Source organism: Ranitomeya imitator, chromosome 8 (genome assembly GCF_032444005.1).
Source record: "Ranitomeya imitator isolate aRanImi1 chromosome 8, aRanImi1.pri, whole genome shotgun sequence".
Lineage (NCBI taxonomy): Eukaryota > Metazoa > Chordata > Amphibia > Anura > Dendrobatidae > Ranitomeya > Ranitomeya imitator.
In genome coordinates this window covers 26,535,928-26,554,630 of record NC_091289.1, presented here as the reverse complement: position 1 = coordinate 26,554,630, position 18,703 = coordinate 26,535,928, and the positions used below count along the sequence as shown (strand labels likewise).

General features: G+C 43.4%; 1 protein-coding gene across 2 annotated transcripts in view; it reads left to right on the top strand.

Moving 5' to 3' along the window:
* PTPRG (protein tyrosine phosphatase receptor type G) overlaps positions 1-18,703 on the top strand; it is a 572,884-nt gene that overhangs the window by 447,575 nt on the left and 106,606 nt on the right. For both annotated transcript variants that reach the window (XM_069736625.1, XM_069736626.1), the window contains one exon: positions 11,223-11,346. In XM_069736625.1, coding sequence (XP_069592726.1) covers positions 11,223-11,346 — 124 coding nt within the window. The remainder of the gene's footprint in view (positions 1-11,222; positions 11,347-18,703) is intronic.

Sequence of the window (18,703 nt, the reverse complement as noted above, 5' to 3'; positions counted from 1 at the left end):
TCATCAAGCCTTCTACATGATATAATGCAGACGTTCTGCTCATATTTGTATATTTTGCCAGTACTACATAATGGTCGTCCTGTACACCCAATTGACCAAAGATGTAACATAATACATCTGTGACTAAAAACAACTTGACCTGGGGCAAAGCAAAAAAAAAAAAGTGAAATAAAAGTGTAAAAAATGTATAAATTGTTCTAAATGTGTAGTAATGAAACTGATCCATAGAATTTTATCACTACTGATTAATGAACTTGTAAGAAATTTCTATATGCGGTGAACTGTATTGTAACATTGAGGTTCAATAATAAAGGTCTTAATACTCTTTCATCTGCTTAATGCTTGTTCATTTCAAGCACTATCACCCCATCGTTTCACCTTTTGGCCTTCTTCAGGCTCATCCTGCTGAGTTCATCATACCGTACACACTTTTCATACTGCTATCAGGATGACAGAGGAGGGGGCAATGGCAAAAAAACAACAATGGGGCTTCCCTTGTCCTGGTTCATACCGCCATCCCATCCAGCTCTTGTTGGCATCAATTTTTCCATCTCTGGTAGTAGAGAAGGTCACCCATCTGCTAAACATTTTGGTTCCTTTACTGGTCCACTGAGAAGAGAGATTGGGAGCCTATCTGTTCGGGGGTCTTTCTCTTTATGGGTGACATCAGTGTTCCCCAACTCCAGTCCAGGTGATTAATTCCATCATCAGTACCGAGGAAACCCTGAAAACATGAAATGTTGGTGACTCTTGAGGACTGGCGTTGGGGAACACTGGGTTATATGATCCTTTCATCAGCTGTCTCTACGATGACTATCTCCTTGATATTCACTAAAATGGTCTTAAAGGGAAAGCATCGCCGAAACTAACCGATTAAACCAACTTTTTGCGTTAAAAAAAAATTGCCTAAAAATGTTTGAGAAATATGTTTACCGTATCAGTCTGCATAACGATAAAACAAATAGAAATCTTGCAATTTTCATTGTACACTGGAGTTTTTTTTAAACTTTTAAGTTCCTAATTGTTTCAGGAAACAATACATGTACATAGTCATTTTTATTTTTCAGGAAACAATACATGTACATAGTCATTTTTATTTTTATGGCGCCAACATATTCTTCAGCACTATACAATTCACAGAGGTCATTTACAAATAAGACATTACAGAGTAACACAATTCAACACATACAAATCGGAGTGAAGGTCGATCTTACAATCTGGGAGGAAATGGGGGTGATGCCGAAGGTTAAAAAAAGATTAAAAAAAGGTGCTTATCGTGTAAGGGCCAGCCATCAATATGATGGTGGATACGTGGCTACAATAGTCAGATCCAGAACCAATCTTTTGCATTGAAGTATCTGATTGTGGGCAAAGGTCATGGTGAAGGGAAGGAGGAGCAGGGTCAGCTGTGACATCGCCTATTGAGATTGGTGGATCCTGTGTTATCAGTTGTGTGTAGAGGTTTTACTTATCTTGTTATCTTGCCTCTGATGATAAGGAGCCTGTTGAAAACTCTTCCTGTAAGAACAGGAAAGGAGTTTAAAAAAAACAAACAAGAAAACTAAAAGCTCATGTCAGCTATATTGGATTCATCCACCTTGAGTAGAACTTGTCAATATAATCCAGGCGGGGAAAATCCAGCACTCCGTCCTTCTTGAGAAATTCTGTGTTTATAGTGAAAATCTGATGCGTTCTGGAAGTATACTACCTCAGTCATAACTATTAATAAGGAAGTTTACTTCTGAAACGCGTCGGGGTTTGATGACCTGTATTCAGTGGTTTTAGAAGGTATGGAATAAAGTTACAATAAACTCAGTTTCTCATGAAGGACTGAATGCTGACCTTTCTCTTTTTGGATGAGTTTAAAAAAAAAAACAGTTGTCAGTGTAAAAAATTGCAAGATTTCTAATTTTGTTTTTTTCTGTAATGAAGATTGATATGATAAAACACCGACCCAACTTAAGAAAAAAATACTTGTCACACAAAATCTGCTTTAAACAATAGGACATTTTTTAATAGTGGCTTCTTTAAATAATTTACATTTTAAAAGCAATAATTAAAAATCCACACTAGTCACTGGCTACGTCATTAGTGATGAGCGAATATACTCGTTACTCGAGATTTCCCGAGCACGCTCGGGGGTCCTCCGAGGATTTTTTTAGTGCTCGGAGATTTAGTTTTTATTTCCACAGCTGAATGATTTACATCTGTTATCCAGCATAAGTACATGTGGGGGTTGCCTGGCTGCTAGGTAATCCCCACGTGTACTTGTGCTGGCTGACAGATGTAAATCATTCAGCTGCGGCAAGAAAAACTAAATCTCCGAGCACTAAAAAATACTCTGAGGACCCTCGAGCATGCTCGGGAAATCTTGCGTAACGAGTATATTCGCTCATCACTATACTACCTTGGCCTTTGCCTCGAGATGCAACACATAGTTATGCTAAAATCGTTAACAAATGTTTAGCCTTTGATAACAAAATAGTTGTCTAATAATCAATAGGACTGGTGTAGGTTACAGATAGATAGTCTTATTGTTCTAGGACCAAAAATACCACCTGAAATGGTCATTAATGAAAAAGTCGTGTCTTGGATAAGCAGAAAAAACGGCCAAATGGCCCTTTTACCTATCCAGTCACTATTTAACATAGAAGACCAACATTTGCCCGCTCACTCCTGGAATCTTGCCAAGCAGAAGATTTTGCAGGGGAGGGTGGGAAGCTACGACCAGCCAGACTGCCCTCTGCAAGGGAAAAGTATTTCCGCATGGTGGCATGATGAGCTGTCCATGTACATTGGGGCAAAAAAGTATTTAGTCAGTCAGCAATAGTGCAAGTTCCACCACTTAAAAAGATGAGAGGCGTCTGTAATTTACATCATAGGTAGACCTCAACTATGGAAGACCAACTGAGAAAAAAAAATCCAGAAAATCACATTGTCTGTTTTTTTAACATTTTATTTGCATATTATGGTGGAAAATAAGTACAGTATTTGGTCAGAAACAAAATTTCATCTCAATACTTTGTAATATATCCTTTGTTGGCAATGACAGAGGTCAAACGTTTTCTGTAAGTCTTCACAAGGTTGCCACACACTGTTGTTGGTATGTTGGCCCATTCCTCCATGCAGATCTCCTCTAGAGCAGTGATGTTTTTGGCTTTTCGCTTGGCAACACGGACTTTCAACTCCCTCCAAAGGTTTTCTATAGGGTTGAGATCTGGAGACTGGCTAGGCCACTCCAGGACCTTGAAATGCTTCTTACGAAGCCACTCCTTCGTTGCCCTGGCGGTGTGCTTTGGATCATTGTCATGTTGAAAGACCCAGCCACGTTTCATCTTCAATGCCCTTGCTGATGGAAGGAGGTTTGCACTCAAAATCTCACGATACAAGGCCCCATTCATTCTTTCATGTACCCGGATCAGTCGTCCTGGCCCCTTTGCAGAGAAACAGCCCCAAAGCATGATGTTTCCACCACCATGCTTTACAGTAGGTATGGTGTTTGATGGATGCAACTCAGTATTCTTTTTCCTCCAAACACGACAAGTTGTGTTTCTACCAAACAGTTCCAGTTTGGTTTCATCAGACCATAGGACATTCTCCCAAAACTCCTCTGGATCATCCAAATGCTCTCTAGCAAACTTCAGACGGGCCCGGACATGTACTGGCTTAAGCAGTGGGACACGTCTGGCACTGCAGGATCTGAGTCCATGGTGGCGTAGTGTGTTACTTATGGTAGGCCTTGTTACATTGGTCCCAGCTCTCTGCAGTTCATTCACTAGGTCCCCCCGCGTGGTTCTGGGATTTTTGCTCACCGTTCTTGTGATCATTCTGACCCCACGGGGTGGGATTTTGCGTGGAGCCCCAGATCGAGGGAGATTATCAGTGGTCTTGTATGTCTTCCATTTTCTAATTATTGCTCCCACTGTTGATTTCTTCACTCCAAGCTGGTTGGCTATTGCAGATTCAGTCTTCCCAGCCTGGTGCAGGGCTACAATTTTGTTTCTGGTGTCCTTTGACAACTCTTTGGTCTTCACCATAGTGGAGTTTGGAGTCAGACTGTTTGAGGGTGTGCACAGGTGTCTTTTTATACTGATAACAAGTTTAAACAGGTGCCATTACTACAGGTAATGAGTGGAGGAAAGAGGAGACTCTTAAAGAAGAAGTTACAGGTCTGTGAGAGCCAGAAATCTTGATTGTTTGTTTCTGACCAAATACTTATTTTCCACCATAATATGCAAATAACATGTTAAAAAAACAGACAATGTGATTTTCTGGATTTTTATTTCTCAGTTTGTCTCCCATAGTTGAGGTCTACCTATGATGTAAAGTACAGACGCCTCTCATCTTTTTAAGTGGTGGAACTTGCACTATTGCTGACTGACTAAATACTTTTTTGCCCCACTGTATATGAATTGCGTGTGCAAGAACAGGGACATCTTGTTTGGGCTCAGAGCAGAAACCACCTTTATTTTTTTATTTATATGCTCTAACAGGACTTATGGACTTTGGTTGCCTTCATAAAGCAACACCTTAAATTGGCCAATACACGGTATATAGCAGGGGCACATTTATAAGATTATCTCGGCACAGGAACATTTTTTTTTTTTAACACATTCGATTGTGGAAATTATTATTCCAAGATCTATTAAATAAAAATTTGCTTTATACACAGAGGGATTTTCCCATGAACAAAGTGGAGCTCTAGCTACATGCACCCTCACCTCAGGACAAACATGAACCTTTTGCAAATGTGGACACCCTGGTAAATTTCTAGAACAGTTTACAAGGCTGGCGCTTTTATGATCTAGATCTTAACGGCAGCCACTTTCTCTTCTCCCGGCAATCATCCTCCTCCAAAGACTAATATTTAGAGTCTTATTTTCTGCTCGTGAAAATATTGTTAGCGCTGGATTTAAATATACATTACACATTAATGATGGCATGTCAAAATTTTAGTACCTATTTATTAATACTAATAAACTCGCTTTCATTAGAAGGTTATAAAAATGAGTCCAAGGCGCCATGTTGACGACATTAAGCCTTTTTTCTTTTTTTTGTGAAAGCTTCTGGTTTTCCAAAATACAATTTCCCGAAGAAATGCAATAAGTCAGTAGCTTGGCTAAGGCTTGTAGGTCAAGGTAATTTAATTTTTTTTCCTCCCATTATGTATACCGTATAAACGCAGTATTTTCTGAAGCATTGTACAAATTGGAACCACTCGCATCAGTCTCTGTCGGCTTGTAGATCGCTATCATTGTTGCATACATCCCGCGGTTTCAAAATGACCAGTCATTCAAGGGGTATGTGCACACAGCAGGTTTTTTGTTTCTTTTAAGGCAAATTCCGCCTGCAATCCCCCCTGGAAAAGTGCTTAATAAATGTTAAAAACAATGGACTTATGCATAGACATGTCAACACGACTTGCTTTGCATCTGTTCAGTTAACTTCTTTTCGAAAGCCGCGTAGAATTTAAAGTAAGTGACCGGTCCTTTCTTGAGACCTCTTTTGCTTTGAAGCCACCACTAACATACAGTGGGGCAAAAAAGTATTTAGTCAGTCAGCAATAGTGCAAGTTCCACCACTTAAAAAGATGAGAGGCGTCTGTAATTTACATCATAGGTAGACCTCAACTATGGGAGACAAACTGAGAAATAAAAATCCAGAAAATCACATTGTCTGTTTTTTTAACATGTTATTTGCATATTATGGTGGAAAATAAGTATTTGGTCAGAAACAAACAATCAAGATTTCTGGCTCTCACAGACCTGTAACTTCTTCTTTAAGAGTCTCCTCTTTCCTCCACTCATTACCTGTAGTAATGGCACCTGTTTAAACTTGTTATCAGTATAAAAAGACACCTGTGCACACCCTCAAACAGTCTGACTCCAAACTCCACTGTGGTGAAGACCAAAGAGCTGTCAAAGGACACCAGAAACAAAATTGTAGCCCTGCACCAGGCTGGGAAGACTGAATCTGCAATAGCCAACCAGCTTGGAGTGAAGAAATCAACAGTGGGAGCAAAAATTAGAAAATGGAAGACATACAAGACCACTGATAATCTCCCTCGATCTGGGGCTCCACGCAAAATCCCACCCCGTGGGGTCAGAATGATCACAAGAACGATGAGCAAAAATCCCAGAACCACGCGGGGGGACCTAGTGAATGAACTGCAGAGAGCTGGGACCAATGTAACAAGGCCTACCATAAGTAACACACTACGCCACCATGGACTCAGATCCTGCAGTGCCAGACGTGTCCCAATGCTTAAGCCAGCACGTGTCCGGGCCCGTCTGAAGTTTGCTAGAGAGCATTTGGATGATCCAGAGGAGTTTTGGGAGAATGTCCTATGGTCTGATGAAACCAAACTGGAACTGTTTGGTAGAAACACAACTTGTCGTGTTTGGAGGAAAAAGAATACTGAGTTGCATCCATCAAACACCATACCTACTGTAAAGCATGGTGGTGGAAACATCATGCTTTGGGGCTGTTTCTCTGCAAAGGGGCCAGGACGACTGATCCGGGTACATGAAAGAATGAATGGGGCCATATATCGTGAGATTTTGAGTGCAAACCTCCTTCCATCAGCAAGGGCATTGAAGATGAAACGTGGCTGGGTCTTTCAACATGACAATGATCCAAAGCACACTGCCAGGGCAACGAAGGAGTGGCTTCGTAAGAAGCATTTCAAGGTCCTGGAGTGGCCTAGCCAGTCTCCAGATCTCAACCCTATAGAAAACCTTTGGAGGGAGTTGAAAGTCCGTGTTGCCAAGCGAAAAGCCAAAAACATCACTGCTCTAGAGGAGATCTGCATGGAGGAATGGGCCAACATACCAACAACAGTGTGTGCCAACCTTGTGAAGACTTACAGAAAACGTTTGACCTCTGTCATTGCCAACAAAGGATATATTACAAAGTATTGAGATGAAATTTTGTTTCTGACCAAATACTTATTTTCCACCATAATATGCAAATAAAATGTTAAAAAAACAGACAATGTGATTTTCTGGATTTTTTTTTCTCAGTTTGTCTCCCATAGTTGAGGTCTACCTATGATGTAAATTACAGACGCCTCTCATCTTTTTAAGTGGTGGAACTTGCACTATTGCTGACTGACTAAATACTTTTTTGCCCCACTGTATATGGAATTTTTTTTTAAAAACGCTAGCTGCAAAGCCTCCGCAAGGAATGACTGAAAAGAAGATAAAAAATCTTTAAGTGAAAAACACCTTTTTTCCTTGAAGTATCTTCTCTTTAAAAAAGACGCTGATGGAACTTACTCTTGGGTCGTTTTTTAGATGTGTGTTAGATGGCCACGGTTTTACGTCCTTGGTCTTGTGGTTGTAACGTAACGTTAAAATGTAACCACAGCTATTTCAGATATTCAGCCGATGTTTGGTGTCTTATGTTGTAGGGGGTAGGGAAGACAAGGATCGGGCATGTTGAAAGTCAACAATACCCAACCTTATGTTCGATAAAGAGATAAGTCTCAACAGAACTATCTGTAGGTAGTGTGCTCCCCTTTCAAAATAGACAACACACGCATGCTTGGTTGAACTGGAAACGCATCTGTGGTTATTAGGCTAGTCCTATAAACTGCATGGTGTCCATGCTGTTTTTAAAAAGTAGGAAAAAGACATGTTAACCAGAGGATGACTTACCTATAGATTACTGCGGAATAAGCCTAAATACCTTGGCTCTGGTGCATAAGGATGGGGAAGGGGCGCTCTACCACCAGTAAAAATAAAGAGTTAAGGTAGTTGGAAGTCCTGTTACAGTTTTTGTATTGAAGTCCAAGATCTTCAAGTTACACAACAATAACCACATAAACGTTCAGACATCTTGGAAACTCCATATAGATGTTCACTTGGCTGGATTCAAACCCATGTTTCTTTTTTACTGAAAGGGTGCCATGATAGGTAAAATCCTACTTCATTTACCAACCAAAAAAATGGCAGCTTACATAAAATCACTAATCACAGTGAATTTACGAATTGCTACTGTTGGTGGTCAATGAATAACATTTTTGTCTACTTCATGGTGTGTCTTGAATGTCTATTAATGTTCTCATAACTCTTGTCAAAATTTTATATATTTTTTATCTGTTGGGTCAACTTTTTGATAAGTTGTTTGTAAATCTTTAAATGAAGTGTGTTGTGATCTCTATTATGGTTCTATTGTAGGTTAGCTTTTTAATGGCGTCCGTGCGGGCAACTACGTCACATTTCTTCGTCCTACATTGTGCTGTACAGTCTGATTTTAATGACATATATATATTGTCTAAGGGTCACTTCCGTCTTTCTGTCTGTCCTTCTGTCTTTCTGTCATGGATATTCATTGGTCGCGGCCTCTATCTGTCATGGAATCCAAGTCGCTGATTGATCGCGGCAAAATGCCTACGACCATTGCCACGACCAATCAGCGATGGGCGCAGTCCGGCAGCAACATGGCCGCTCCTTCCTCCCCGCAGTCAGTGCCCGCTCCGTACTCCCCTCCAGTCAGCCCTCACACAGGCTTAATGCCAGCATTACCGGAGCACGGTGTAACGCACTCCGGTTACGCAGCAATTAACCCTGTGTGACCAACTTTTTACTATTGATCCTGCTTATGCAGCATCAATAGTAATAAGATCTACTGTTACAAATAATAATAATTTTAAAAAAAACGTTATTCTCACCCTCCGCCGTTGCGCCCTGTCCTCGGCAGTGCAAGCGGCAGGTTCCGGTGCTAAGGATGCTGTGCGAGAAGGACCTTCCATGACGTCACGGTCATGTGACCGCGACGTCCTCGCAGGTCCTGCGCTCATACCAACCCTGGAACCGGAAGCTGCCGCGTGCACCGCACACAGGTGAGGACTACAAGGGGCCCTCGGAAGGTGAGTATATGAGTATATGTTTTCAATCTATTATTGATCGTTCTTTGTGCATCTGAACCTCAGTCTACCAGTCTAATCTCAGGCTATATGATCATTAAAAATGGATCTGATTGGCGGTCAACGAGGTGGATTGGCTTGTATAATGAAGGCCTAATGCTGGATTTAGCCCGGTCATCCACAACCATTAACCAATCACCGATCAGCTACTGACAAGCTAATTGGTGGTCATTTAATGGCCTGTTTGGACCAGAATTCTATGTGCACAGACGGATCGCTAAAAGTCATTCTGTGTGTATAGAATATACTTGTTCCTGGCAGCACGTCACCTGTTTACGCAAGCCAATGACCTGCCGTTACTGATTTTGTTTTGTTTTTTTGTTTTTTTAAGGGAACCGTTTATCTGATTTATGCTGCCCGAACAAACGGCACAATTACAGCCAGGAGTATTTCAGAGAAAATAAAGTTTGAAGATCTGGCTGGGGAACATAGGCAGAAACGAGACTAGTTCGGGGGACTCCGGACACTTCAGGGAAAGTATAATTTGAAGATGCAGCTGGGAACCGTAGGCAGAAACGAGACTACTCTGGGGGCTGCCTCTGGCCAACTTCGCCCTGCACTTCTCTGGTTGATTGACAGGTCTCTCATAATGTAGATACATAGGAGGAGATATGTCAATCACCTGCAGCGACTCTGAGAAAGGACAGCCTATGGTCCCCAACTGGATCTTCAAACTGTGTTCTCTGAATTTCTGCCACATTTCAGAGAAAAATATACCTGTCTGCAATTATGCAACCAGTCTCTGGTTTGGACAGCATGAATCGGCATGCAGGTTCCCTTTAGGCTGATTAAATATCATTGTAACCGAAGAACGAGCATTGCGCTCATCAGAGATTGCTGGCTTTAGACCGCCAAAACGAACGTTACATGGAACGCAGTTACCCCAGTTACCGGCCCAAAGAAAACCAGCAATAGTCTTAAGGCTAATGCCCCAGAAGTCCACTACATCCATCCTTTATCTATTGGGTCTGCATGAATATTGAGACACTTGGTACAATCTCCTTGTAGAACATGAAGCCATTCAGTCTGTTAAATGGATCTCCTACCCTTGGCCTTGTGGCCGGATTAGCTGTTTGACATCCTTTTTTTTATTACCTGGCCTACCTAAATGTTAAAAACAGATCATCGTGAGCTACTGCTCAGTTATGTATAGCACTTTTTTTTTAAGAAACCCTATGTCATTTCCATATGATGATGATCACACATGGCTATGTCGTGTCTAATTAGATCGTTCCATTCTAATTAATTCGTAGACATGTCTAAAAGTCAGCTTTCGCCTCGGTAGAAAATTCACGCTATCCCCATGCATTTGACTGATTAGCTCCTTGCAAGATGTGTCTCTTTTAAAGGGCAGTATCTGTGGCTGCTGATAACTGGCCTAGATTTGCAAACATAATAAACCCCTGCTGTGCTGTTGGTTTAGCCTTCCCTATTGCTTCCTTTCTGCTTTCCTGTCCAGTGTCTTCTTGCATCACCTTTTTGGTTCTGTTCAGTGTTTATTTTGTATTCTGTATATTTGCTGTGCGACACCTCCCAGATTCTTCTAATTAGTTCACTGGCAATTCATAACAGGTCTATAATTGACTTTCCCATTCATAAATGTCATTGAGGTAAATTATAACACCGAGGAAAGCTGGCTCAGCAGTGTTGGGTATGGGGCCGCTCTATGCTTCCTTAATATGAGCAGCTGGATTTTGTATATTTGAAGCCTCAAGTCAATACTTAATATATGCATATGAATATTCATAAGTACTGTAAGTATATATGTTTGAGGGAATATTTATACTTGCCCACGATAGGTAGAGGTTAAAAAGTCATTCATGGGCTGTTCAAACTGGGATCATTGTTTCTATGTATGACGAAACCAAAACCGATGTTCTGGATATATTTCCATTCCTATCGGCAAAGACACATTGACTTTAATGGCTCTCGTTGGGTTTCAAGTATTTTTGCCAACAGAAAGACTAGAAATGTTGACTGAACAGAGGATATCGCCATGTTGGAACGAAGACTCCATGTCATCAGGACCAATATTACTACACTATGTTGTGCCAAGAAATAAAACCCATGACGTAGAAGGGAAGAATCTCCCTCGGTTATTATGACGCAATATTTCACCTGTGTCTTTTGTTGACTTTCACCATGATGGAACTTGGGTAGTACATTTACTACAACAGGGTCTTACATGTTTTATATGTGTGTATGTAATAATTGTTTGCTTAGGAGCTCAACAGAAAGACCACAAAAACAACTTATGATCATCGATGACCAATGTTGTAAATTTGTTTGACAGTTAACTCGAGCATGGACAGCCGCCCTTCCACCAACAAGATGGAATGGATTGTTCCCTTAATGGTCGTCTCTGCCTTGACTTTCTTCTGCTTGGTTCTGCTCATCGCTGTGTTGGTCTACTGGAGGTAAGGGATTGAGAGCTTTTCTGTAAGACATTATTAGGTTTTGTGCTGTGTGCCGGACTGTATTTTTTTTTAATATTGTGATATATTTAGATTTCTAAATAATGTGAGTATTGGAAGTCTAAGAACACGTTTATGGCACGGTACAAATTCAGACATGTGAGACTCCAATCTGAGAATGGTGAGCCCTAAAACTTCCATTCACTTAGTGAAAGGACTGTTGGCTGTCATATCTGGTAGAACACCGACTTGTGTATCAATGGCGCTTTAAACTCTGGACTGTGAGCATTAAAAGGGTGGTTCAAGTTTGTTATGAAAGTCTGCAATCAGTCTGTGTTCCCGCAGAATTTTGCCTCTTCACAGCATTCTATAAGACATCTTCGGTGGCGGGAGCGGACAGTCATGTGACAACAAGTATGTGAAAGGCATCCTTCCAGCCACATTCTGACTAGACCTGTGCAACCTTGCTCGATCCAAGCAAATTTTAGTGAGGCCAAACAAGTCTAGTCTCATTTTGGCCGGGAATATGCATATGACATACTTCCTGTCACTTGCCTGCCCTCTCACTGCCGGCACCGTAGAATCCTGATAGCGTAAGCTGCATGCGCTTTGAAGATTCATATTCATGTTGCTCCAAGGACAACCCCTGTAAGGAAAGAACCAATATAAGTCTAAATAATTATTCAACTACCCAATGCTTTCAACTTGCTGATTGTTTATCTTTCAGCATAATGGCGAGTTACAGTTCCAGAATTGAACCCCCTATACTAAGATTTCCCATTCACCTATTTGTGATGTACATGAGCCTCCAAGTGTCACTGCTCTGACTGTTTAGATACCACGTTGTAAGGGGTACATGAGCATAACGCAAAGTATGACCACACGCACTATGGGGCAGGCAACCAGCCAACGTTGTAAGGGGTACATGAGCATAAGGCAAAGTATGACCCCACATACTATGGGGCAGGCAACCAGCCAGTCAAATTCATGCTTCGAAATGTACAGTACGTGATTTAGAACACTACCAGAAGAGGAAAGGTTGGGTCACACAACCAACATCTATATTCGAGGATTGGTATCCATATTAGAGCAGTGGTTGACAAAAAGGCCTGGAAAACCTCAAATGTCCGTTAATTATTAGTGGTGTGGGTAGGCTTAGTGAGCATCAGCATATTGTTCTCAGTGGTTTCCCAAGTAGACCCGTGTAAAAACATTGGTCTTATTAGCCCTATATTTTTTTTATATACAAGAACAACACCAGACGTATTTTTGAACTTTGGTTCTCAAGCCATCCTCCAAAAGGGTCATTTTTTATACTGCAGCCATTGCCACAGATTTTTATTTCTTTTTTTACTCTCTGGGTCATTCTCAAGTCTTGACCAGTTGAAACAGGAGGCCAATAGTTAAAAAAAAAAAAAAGAATGTAAAGAACTCGAGAACAACTTATTTCTTAGTTTACCAAAGGTGATCAGGTTAATATCTGCATTATCCATGCAGTGGACTTTATCCATAGATCCCAGCATGGTTATCATGCAGATTTAGCTTTTGAAGTTCTTTCCTCTTTGATTTCTACAGGCCTGAAGGCAACATTTTCTCAGATTTACATATAGTATTTTCATTTTTGATGTAATATTTTTTGACTCTGTGCCAGGGTGAAGTATGAAGTGTCTAAAACATTCCGGCATTCAAATTTTCAAAACTAATTTAAATGTCAACTTTTTTTTTTTCAAAGTTGGGTGTTAGTAGTGGGGACTTATTCTAACATGTCATTCTGCTCAGTCAGCCGTTATTAGAGGCCTTTTGTGTGAGATTTTCGTTTGCATCCCGCCTGGCATTTAGAGTTGGTCTTTTGGAACAGGCAGGGATATTAAGCAAGTTTGCTGCCTTCATGTATACTTCTGACCACATTCCGACTAGACGTGCCCTGCCTCGCTCAGTTCATTTTTATTGAGTGAGGCCACACATGTCTAGTCAGCACATGACTGCATGTATGTAGATCGCAGCACGAGAGAATCCTGACAGCGTGCACTGCACACTGTGAGAATTCAGAAGTCTGCAGTCACATTGAATGACTGAAGACTCATTACAAACCTGGACATCCCCTTTAATTCTCCTAACATAAATAAAAACATGAGAATTAGTTAGTATCACAAATAACATTTATTTCCAGGTACCTTATAGGTGACGTCGTCTCTGGAGTCGTTCTCCTTCTTTTCTTCATCTTGTCTAGACCCCATGATGAGTTTTCTCAGCTACAGCTAGCCTCTGCAGACTTCCAGCTTTTCCGCTCTTTTGCAGAAAATCTCCACATGATGCCCTTAAAGATACAAGTGTCATTATAATGCTCCTGAATAAAAAAATTGCCCCTCACTATATTGTCTGCACAAATTATGACCCCCACGCTATCCCTCTTATGGTACATGCTCTTTACACTGACCTCTCCATTCCATACCGGGCCCCTCTTCACACTGTCCTCTCACACGGTGTCCCCCCATAAGGCTCAGTATTTATACTGTACTCTTATCACAGCTACGCCCACACTACTGTTTCTATTCTGTGCCCACTCAGTTTTGTCCCCCCCATACTGTCTCCTCACACTATTCCCCTCCCTCTTCATACTCTCTCCTCTCACATCCCCCTGTTCACCATACTGTCTCCTCATACATTTACCTCCTCACTTTCTATACTGCCTGCTCACCTGACTCCCCATACTGTCTGCACACATCCCATCACCTCACTCCCCGTACTCCGTCCAAATCTGTCCACATACATTTTTCACATCGCTACTCATACTGTGTCCACATACATTACCCTGTCGCTCCCCATAATGTGTGCTCCCATCCCCCATACTGTTTCCTCATATATGCCCCCATTCCCCATACTGTTTCCTCATACATGCCCCCATTCCCCAGTACTGTTTCCTCATATATGCCCCCCATTCCCCAGTACTATTTCCAAATACATGCCCCCATTCCCCAGTACTGTTTCATCATACATGCCCCCTATTCCCCTGTACTGTTAACCCATCTCCCCCTTTGCTATTCATTTTGTGCCCTCAAATCTCACCTCATACATTAAAAACCCCCATCCCCACTCAAATTCTCCACACATAATAAATCCCCCATCCCCGTGCACTTAATCTTCGGAGTCTTCAGCTCCACTGGGTAAGCTTATTGACTCGATTATAAGCCGGGTATGCATTGTCCCCTCATTCCTATCCCGGTATGTGTAGTTCCACCCATCCTGTTCTGCTCTGTGTGGCTCCCCCTGTTGTATGCATGGCTCCCCTGTCTCATCTTGTATGCATGGTTTCCTCCTCCCATCCTGTATGCATGGCTCTGCTCCCCCTCCTCCCATCTTTGTATGCATAGCTCCCCCCTCCCATCCTTGTATGCATGGTTCTGCTCCCCCTATCTTTGTATGCGTGGCTCTGCTCCCACTCCTCCCATCTTTGTATGCGTGGCACTGCTCCCCCCACCCATCTTTGTATGCGTGGCACTGCTCCCCCCTCCCATCTTTGTATACGTGGCTCTGCTTCCCCCTCCACCCATCTTTGTTGTATGCGTGGCTCTGCTCCCCCCTCCTCCCATCCTTGTATGCGTGGCTCTGCTTCCCCCTCCTCCCATCTTTGTATGCATAGCTCTGCTCCCCCTCCTCCCATCCTTGTATGCATGGCTCCGTTCCCCCCTCCCCTCCTCCCATCCTTGTATGCGTGGCTCCGTTCCCCCCTCCCCTCCTTGTATGCGTGGCTCCATTCCCCCTCCTCCCACCCTTGTATATGTGGCTCTGTTCCCCCCTCCACTCCTTGTATGCATGGCTTTGCTCCCCCCTCCTCCCATCTTTGTATGCGTGGCTCCCTTCCCCCTCCATCCTTGTATATGTGGCTCCATTCCCCCCTCCCCTCCTCCTATCCTTGTATGCGTGGCTCTGTTCCCCCTCTCCCCTCCTTGTATGCGTGGCTCCGTTTCCCCCTCCTCCCATCCTTGTATGCGTGGCTCCGTTCCCCCCTCCCCTCCTTGTATGCGTGTCTCTGCTCCCCCTCCTCCCCTCCTTGTATGCGTGGCTCTGCTCCCCCCTCCTCCCATCTTTGTATGCGTGGCTCCCTTCCCCCTCCCATCCTTGTATGCGTGGCTCCGTCCCCCCTCCCCTCCTCCTATCCTTGTATGCGTGGTTCTGTTCCCCCTCTCCTTGTATGCGTGGCTCTGCTCCCCCTCCTCCCATCCTTGTATGCGTGGCTCCGTTCCCCTTCCTCCCATCCTTGTATGCGTGGCTCCTTTCCCCCCTACCCTCCATGTATGCATGGCTCCGTTCCCCTCTCCCCCCATCCTTGTATGCATGGCTCCGTTCCCCCCTCCTCTCCTTGTATGCGTGGCTCTGCTCCCCCTCCTCCCATCCTTGTATGCGTGTCTCCCTTCCCCCCTCCACTCCTTGTATGCGTGGCTCCGTCCCCCCCTCTGAAAGAAGTACAGTTTCTGATAAACCAGAATTAGTATCAATAGAAAAAACCAAAACCAACTAATCTAAACAATAACTTTATTTCAAAACCCTTGGATTAAAACAAGCACGACACCCCAACTCCTTATGGTAGGAGTGGGTTTATAAAAGCCCGGTTTGGTGAGAACAGGGCAAAGGTGAAGGGAGCAAAAAATGGGATAAAAAATCCTATGTATCCCTAGCATCTGCTCCCTGCCTATCTGCGGAGGTTGGCACCCTCTTGGACGCAATATGGCGCCCCCGCTCCTCGTTGACTGGCCCTAAATGCCCTGCAAGTCCCTTAATGTGATGATGTCTAATAAAACATACCGACAATACACACACACCAAATACCAGGTAATAAATCACCAACGTGCAAACCCAGCCGGGCTGGTCTGACCGTACAGAGCCCTACAACCTATAATACTACGCTGGTAGCTAAGGCTAACACGCCCTAAGGAGTCCCTAACCAAGAGACCCTGCCTGTCAGCGGAGGTTGGCACCCTCTTGAACGCAAATGGCGCCCCCGCTCCTCGGCGGCTGCCCCTATTGACCCTCACTGTGTCCCTACACACGTAGGTGGATCCTATACACAGGGGGTGCCTTAGGGACTAAAACGGTGACCCGTAACTCTGAACCCTTCTAACTTCGGACAGACCGTAAAAAATACACACAACATGTGATTTAAACACACGGAAGTCTAATTTCCCATATGCTTCCTGAGGAACCACATCATGGGGGGGAAACGCGTAGAGGCGAAACCTGATCGCAGATAAGTGGATCGGGTTTTTTAATTTTATTATTTGTGAATTTCACCAATCGTAGACGCTTTATTGACGTAAATTGAACATGAGTGTTCTTTTGGATACCAAGTTGCGGCTTCAACACTGAGGCTAGTGTATCTTTGCTTATCTGTATTTCCTCAGACGCTGGGAGTGTTATGTTTATCAGTCACCATGTTTGAAGCATTTTAGAACTTTGAAAAAATACCCTGCATGGCTCAGCTATTGATATTGGGTATATCATCTTTGTAGGAGTATTAGAATAAAAATATCTTTACTCATGTACATATCGTCTTTGCAACAAGATACTTAATATAGTGTGGTTTATAACAGCTTGTGTGTTGTTGTGTGTATTTTTTACGGTCTGTCCGAAGTTAGAAGGGTTCAGAGTTACGGGTCACCGTTTTAGTCCCTAAGGCACCCCCTGTGTATAGGATCCACCTACGTGTGTAGGGACACAGTGAGGGTCAATAGGGGCAGCCGCCGAGGAGCGGGGGCGCCATTTGCGTTCAAGAGGGTGCCAACCTCCGCTGACAGGCAGGGTCTCTTGGTTAGGGACTCCTTAGGGCGTGTTAGCTTTAGCTACCAGCGTAGTATTATAGGTTGTAGGGCTCTGTACGGTCAGACCAGCCTGGCTGGGTTTGTACGTTGTTGATTTTTTACCTGGTATTTGGTGTGTGTATTGTCGGTATGTTTTATTAGACATCATCACATTAAGGGACTTGCAGGGCATTTAGGGCCAGTCGACGAGGAGCGGGGGCGCCATATTGCGTCCAAGAGGGTGCCAACCTCCGCAGATAGGCAGGGAGCAGATGCTAGGGATACATAGGATTTTTTATCCCATTTTTTGCTTCCTTCACCTTTGCCCTGTTCTCACCAAACCGGGCTTTTATAAACCCACTCCTACCATAAGGAGTTGGGGTGTCGTGCTTGTTTTAATCCAAGGGTTTTGAAATAAAGTTATTGTTTAGATTAGTTGGTTTTGGTTTTTTCCGTCCCCCCCTCCCATCCTTCTATGCGTGGCTCGTTCCCCCCCCTCCTCCCATCCTTGTATGCGTGACTCCGTTCCCCCCCATCTTGTGTACGTGGCTCCCCCCCATCTTGTATACCTGGCTCCCCATCCTCCTTCTCCTCCCCCGCCCGTCATACTCACCCTCCTCACAGCGCGCTGAACGGACTCCCTGTCCTGCTCGTCTGTCCCGACTCCCAGCGCCGAAGCTTCTTCCCCAGCTTCCTGTGTGAGCGGTCACATGACACCGCTCATTAAGGTCATGAAAATGCATCCATATTCATCACCTTAATGAGCGGTACCACGTGACCGCTGTGAGCACAGGACTTGCTGCCGGCGCTGAGACCAGGCACCGCTGGAGGGTGAGTATATGGTCTTCAAGGAGGTAGGGAGGTGGTGGGTGGGGAAGGGGGCAGGTTGAAGAAGGTGGGCGGGCGGACCCCAGCCTTAAAAAAAAAAAAAAATAAATAAATAAAATAAAACCTTGCTCATGTGCCACCCCCCGGATCCTGGCGCCCTAGGCACGTGCCCTCACGTGCCTAGTGGCAAATATGGCCCTGGGTATTGCTGATGATCCACAACTTGTAGATCATTTTTTTGCAATTTCTATCATTTTAATAGGGTAAATAATTGCATAATTGAGGTAACTGGAACCAAGACAGTTGTGTGAAAAAGTGCCCCCTTCCTGATCTCCTATTTTGCATGTTTGTCACACTTAAATGTTTAAGATCACCAAATCTAATTTAATATGAGACAAAGATTACACAAGTAACCGCAAAATGCAGTTTTTAAGTTAAGTTTTTTATTATCAAGGAAAAAAGAAATCCAAACCTACAGGGCCCTGCGTGAAAGTGATTGCCCTTAAACCTAATAGTTTTTTTTTATAATTTTTTTTTCTTTACACCTTTCATTAATATATCAAATGGTGGTTAGGTGTGAAACTTAGTTGGTTAATATGAGCACACTGGTCACCATATGCTTCCAATTTGGGCCAGTTTTCAAAGCCAGACTCTGGTGTACTAAAAATGTTTCCCAAGTGTATGGATAAACTTTTGGAAAAAGGTATGAGGCCCATTTGACGTGCTTGATGGCTTTG